The sequence below is a fragment of the Mus caroli genome, chromosome 16 (assembly GCF_900094665.2).
Source record: "Mus caroli chromosome 16, CAROLI_EIJ_v1.1, whole genome shotgun sequence".
NCBI classification, from domain to species: Eukaryota; Metazoa; Chordata; class Mammalia; order Rodentia; family Muridae; genus Mus; species Mus caroli.
This window is the reverse complement of record NC_034585.1, coordinates 34,077,698-34,083,697: the sequence shown is the minus strand read 5'-3', so window position 1 is coordinate 34,083,697 and position 6,000 is coordinate 34,077,698. Positions and strand designations below refer to the sequence as shown.

Genomic DNA, 6,000 nt, shown 5'->3' with positions numbered 1-6,000 from the left:
GAAGCTACCAGGATTTGCTAATATATAACAGAAAAACAATAACTTGTTTATTGTTCCCCACTGGCCTTGTTTGGTTGGTCTTATTTTAGAAATGATGAGCAACACAGAATCTTTGTACTTTCTTTTTTTTTTTTTGCTTTTTTTTTTTTTTTTTTTTGGTTTTTAAGCCAAGCATGGTGGTATACACCTTTAATTCTACTACTTAGGAGGCAGGAGGATCACTGAATTTGAGGACGGTCTGGTCTACATTGGAAGCTCCAGGCCAGCCAGCGCTACACAGTGAGACCCTGCTCAATAAAACAATCTAAACAGCTTAAACCATAGAATCTTAGCTAGCCGTGAAGCACTTTGTCTGACTAACCTGCATAGACAGCAGCTGACTGTTGCAAAGACTGAATCTGTCCACGATTACATCCATACTTCTGATTAATGTCCTTTAAGGGAATTTCACTGATTAAATCCAGTAACACAAGACTTGTGAAAAACCTAAAAATAAATGATCAAAAGTGATGTAAGAGATCATTTATAGTTATGATGAAAGTATAACATACACTGTAAACCACTTACAGACCAAAATGGCTACAGAGGATCCAGGACCCTCCGGGAGGATAGCAGACAGAAAGAGTCCTGGGAGACAAGACTCAGACCATGTGCACACAGTACGTTTTATATGCCTTAGCCATAGCTAAGAACTAATACCAAAGTCACAAAAAAGTTCCCACATTTTAATGTTACTAACTGACTTCAAGAAATTACTTGGGTTAAGAAATTTATGGGATGGTACATAGTTCAGAAGATTTGATACAAGGATGTAAGATGAATAGAATTTCAGTGAAATGACAGTATCTAATTATAGAATCCAGATTTGATCTGAAACACAAAATTGGCACAAATAATCCAAGCACAGAGATCCTTATAAATTTATACTTGACCCTGATGTAAATCATATACTATATTTGAAAATGTACTGTATTTGAAAGCTTAACACTCTATGGTCTCCCCATGCGAATCTTTTAGCACCTTCCAGCTGATAAAAGATTACTTCTAAAGGTGCTACAAAATACAAATCCAGATAAAACCACCATAAATGGAAGTTCTGACTCAAAAAGGAAAGTGGTTAAATATTTGACTTTGAAGGTCTGTAGGCATAATGACTGCTAAATTACAAGTTACAAGAAAAGTTAATGTCAGTAAATTAAATAAATCAGAGAAATTTATAAATTTTACCATACTCAGTCAAAATGTTTATATTGTTGAAATCAGAGTGAGTCAGTAAACTGGATATGGACGTAACGCCTGACCCTGATTAATGCTGCAGGCTCCTTGATGCTTACCTTTTATGGATGGCCATTTGCCGATGCTGTCTCTCGGTTCTGGCTACTACTTTTCCTTTCACACATCGAGCCAAGAACCCTTCCTCCACTCCAACCAGCTCTGCCACCCTTTTCATAGAAGTTGGTAATTTTTCCCATAAACAGAAAAACCGGTACCAATCAATACTAATCCAATCTTCAAACACAGGTGTAACCTAAAAAAAAACAGCTTCATTTTAGTTTGAGTAATTGCTTGCCAGTGAGCTATGGGGAGCTCAGTAGTAAAACATTTACCTGGCATGCACAAGGCTATGGGTTCAAGCCTTAGCACTGGACCAAACAAGCAAACCCATTATACTACATAAGAAACAAAATTATAAATGTAAGCAGTAAAGACAAAGGCCCAGGCTGCAGCAGTCATCTGTGGTAATAATGCATTTAAAAGAAACCATTAATTCAAAAATAACTCATTGACAGAACAAAGGCAGACAGAGAAAAGAAGAAAGCCAGAGAGTGGGGCAGGGGAGGGTGATACTGGTTGTTTATCACACAAACTGATTTCATGAAATGCAATTAAATCATAGACATTTCAACCTAAGTAGGTCTGACTCAAGGTATTATCTTAACTGTTTCATGTAATTCCAAGAAAGAATCAGAAAAATGGGAAGAAGAGATGGGCAGGTGGTCCAGGAACTTTCAACAAGAAAGTTCTAAGACAAACAAGAAAGAGCCAAGTGTCCTAAGCACTGGGCTGGGGATGGAAGCAAAGAAACACCTTTAAAATGTCCAGATGTTAGAACACGAAGACTTCAAAACAAAAAGATTATAAAATGTAGACAAAAGGGTAAAAACAAACAAACAACAATGCTTAGAGGCATTAGGATACAAAGCTTGAGACCTGCCAGGCGTGGTGGTGCACACATTTAATCCCAGCACTCAGGAGGCAGAGGCAGGCAGATCACTGAGTTCCAGGCCAGCCTGGTAAGGTCCAGGCAACCTAGCACACCTAGCAAGTTTGAGGCTGCCTGGGCTTCAGAAAAAAAAAAAACAACATTTAGGAAGAAAAGGCACTTTTTTCCAGCCACAGAGCTCAGGAGCAAATAAGAAAAAGAGAAAAGGGGGTGGGAGGAGATGAAGAAAGGACAGGGGAAGGTAAAAGAAGAAAGCATGGCATCAACTGAACAAGAAAAGGACATGCATAAAGAGAACATTACTGTGCTGAAGCCAAAAGCTCAACTCAAACAGCCTAGATCTGGAGCTCACACTCATGGCTGCCCCATAATACTCGGGACATTACTAAGACCATGGCAGACAGCTGGTAAGACCTGCTTAAGATTCTTCCCAGTCACATCAGGGGGCCCACAACACTGAGCCTGTTACTACCCATGTAACTTATAAGTTTGTAAAGGGAAAGAAAAGACCCTGTCTTCACATCTGCCCTCTGCACACAGTGCATTTTATTAAAGCACTTCTGATAAGTCCCCATTCTAATGTAAAGTCAGTGTTACTCTCTCCCTTCATTTGCTCATCAAAGTGTATGAATCTGCTTTTCAGTGACAAACATTTCTGGTTAGGTTTTTGTTGAAGAATTTGATAGTAAATTTATATCAAAACATTTATCATAACTATAGAGGGTGATCAAATATAACAAACTTTCTATGATGAATACTGTTGACTCCAGAGTCCAGAATCACAAAGGGGACAGGGCATTAGACAAACTGAGTGAGGAAGACCAACCTGAAGTGTGGATGGAAGCACCGCATGGGCTGGAGTCCCACACGGAATAAAAGGAGACAGGGAGCTGAGCTCCAGCATTTCTCTCTCTCTCCCCACCTCCTAACTGTGTGAGCTGCTGTGAATAGGTTTGACCCTCACAGACTCATGGGTTTGAATGTCAGGCCGTAGGGAGTGGCACTATTAGGAGGTGTGGTCTTGTTGGAGTAGGTGTGGCCTTGTTGGAGGAAGTGTCACTGTGGGGCAGGTTTTGAGGTCTCAGAAGCTCAAGCCAGTCACTTCCTGCTGCTTACAGATCAAGATGTAAAAATCTCAGCTTCTCCAGCACTATGCCTGCCTGGATGCTGCCATGCTTCCCATCATGATGATAATGCACTGAACCTCTGAACTGTAAGCCAGCCCCAATTATATGTCTGGGGTTTCTTTGTTTGTTCAAGAGTTGCTGCAGTCATGTTATCTCTTCACAGCACTAGAAGAGTGACTAAGACACCAATAAAACCTTAACAAAGACACTATGGATGCAATGGGAACTGGCACCTCAGCCTTTCTCCCGTCCATACCTTCCCTATCATGATGAACTATGCCCTCAACTGTGAGACCAAAGAGACTCTTCCTTCCTTCAGTTCTTTTGACAAGTTATTGTGTCACAGCGACCAGAAAAGTAATGAATTCCTCCTGCAGACCTGGTGTAACACACGAATCTCAATATTCCCTAACAAGAGGCAAGAGGATCAAACATTCCAACATAGTCTTGCCTACCCAGTGAGGTTCTATCAATAGATAAGCGAATAGTATTGTCTTTAAATAGAACTTACCAGGTAGACAATATGAAGGTCATTCTCTAAAACAAAGCCTTTCATTGCTCTTTGGAGGTCAGCAAAAATATCGAGGGTATCGGTTGGAGACAGTGAAGAAGAAAGAGTAGCTGATCCAAGATGTGTTGGGTGATACACCTTTCCTGGAGCAGGGAATACAGGATTGAAGGTTAAAAAAGCAAACACTGCCCTTCGCTACAACACATTAACCCTCTCAGCTCTGTCAATCAATATGCAGAATCTCATCTAACATGCAGAAATTTATGAGCAAAATGTAAATAGTGAATATGATATAAACGGTGAGCATGTCTGCATAAGAGCTGTGTTTACCTCCTGTGCCGTCTCTGGGCTCTGCCACCTGGATGAACTCATTTTCTAACAGCCATGTCACACAGGCATCAATCGCTCCAAGCTGAACATCATCTTGATTTCTTTGAATCCCTTGCTTCCCTTCCTTTACAGAAGCAGCCAAGAATGTGCAGGCGGCATAAGTCTGCATATCTTGTGACGTACTGGCCACCCCACCAACGATTATCTGAGAGAAAATGTTTGAAAAGTTCGGTAATTTTTATGAGATGTGTAGAGTCCCAGGACACCAAGTAAACAAAAGTGCCTTTACCCTCTTAAAATATCTTCAGTCTTTGTATAGAGACGCTTTATTTTGTCATTACACATTACAAACACAGATGACAACTGTACAACGTGACATTTTCCTTGAGAGTAGATATCATATTTTCTTGTAAACAAAAAAAGAATGCACCTGAACTTTGGGAACTAGTTAAATATATAAAGGAGACAGTCATGACTCACACCTGTGAGTATACACTTTGCTCCTAAATGCCACTCTTGAATACATGCCATTCAGAAGGATGGGAAGGGTAGAAACACATGAAGCTAGTATTTAGTGTGTTACCTTGACTGGCCTCAGCCTTGTGAAGCAGCTCATGTCTCCAGTATCCTAGGATAAGGAGCATGCACCACAGGTCCAGCCCTACTATAAACTCTTTATTTTTTTTTTTTAAATATACACCATGATTTGATTTTAATATCCACATGTATTATCTTAGTAGAACAAGGGTTCATTTTGTCATCTTTTCTCAAAATGCAATAAAGAATATATAAAAAGTAAAGATGAGCCACAGTTATAGCTCAGTAGAGGGATACATGCACAGCACACAAGGCTGAGTTCAATTCTCTACACTACCAAAAAAAGGTGAAGAAAGCCACATGTCATTTGGTTGTTTAATCATTTTTAAATAGATTAATATGCTAGTTGCTATATTCAACTCCAGAAATAACCATATATTCATATACATAGTACATAGCATGTATGTATATGCATATATATTTGTGTATGTGTATATATATATGTACATATACATATATATGTGTGTGTACATATATGTGTACATGTATTAGAATGTATTTATCAACTTATATGACAGAGCCCAATAGCATAGCCTAAGGAACTATGTATATATGTATGTATGTATGTTTAAATATATGTAAGAAACAGACTCATATTTGAGAAAGCTATAAAACATAACTATCTTGTTCTTAAAGAAAACTCACCTCATATTTTTTACATGCTCAATTTTTGATAGATATAAAAGAGTAAACTATGACTTCCTGAACTCCTACCTCCAGAATAGCTCGTATCATGCTAGCAGTGACTTCTCCCTGTCTCTGCAGACAGCTGTGCACAGGCTCCAGAGATCCTTGAAGCAGAGCAATGCCCTTGGATTTCTCAGAGTTCTTACAAACTAGGATACTTTCACCTACAACCAAAAACACATATCTCTTCAATGCTAAGCCATGTCCATAAGGCACTATTAACCAGAAGTCTAACTTACTAAGTGGAGACAGGAGATGCTAGAGGTTGCTACGAGTGCAGAATTGTTATCATAGCTATAGTTTTGAACTCTGGATAGGCAACCAGAAGCCATACTGCTGCTTTGGCTTTTAGATTATTTTCAGTTCTATAACTGAAGGTGCTAAAGACTAATAGGAAAAAGGAATATAATTTCTATTTGGTCTTGATGTTTTAATTTTGATGTTTACGAAGGTTACATAGGAAAGGAGTGAGGCCTGCCAAAGCTGTTAGGTGTCTTATAGTTATTTTTAATAAAGGCCAACAA

At 39.1% G+C, this 6,000-nt stretch overlaps 1 protein-coding gene across 1 annotated transcript in view; it reads right to left on the bottom strand.

Moving 5' to 3' along the window:
* Polq (DNA polymerase theta) overlaps nucleotides 1-6,000 on the bottom strand; it is an 80,030-nt gene that overhangs the window by 48,877 nt on the left and 25,153 nt on the right. The window contains exons 10-14 of the mRNA XM_021184708.2: nucleotides 5,504-5,640; nucleotides 4,193-4,397; nucleotides 3,863-4,005; nucleotides 1,335-1,528; nucleotides 362-486 (exon numbers count right to left, since the gene is read on the bottom strand). Of these exons, the coding sequence (XP_021040367.1) occupies nucleotides 362-486; nucleotides 1,335-1,528; nucleotides 3,863-4,005; nucleotides 4,193-4,397; nucleotides 5,504-5,640 (804 nt within the window). The remainder of the gene's footprint in view (nucleotides 1-361; nucleotides 487-1,334; nucleotides 1,529-3,862; nucleotides 4,006-4,192; nucleotides 4,398-5,503; nucleotides 5,641-6,000) is intronic.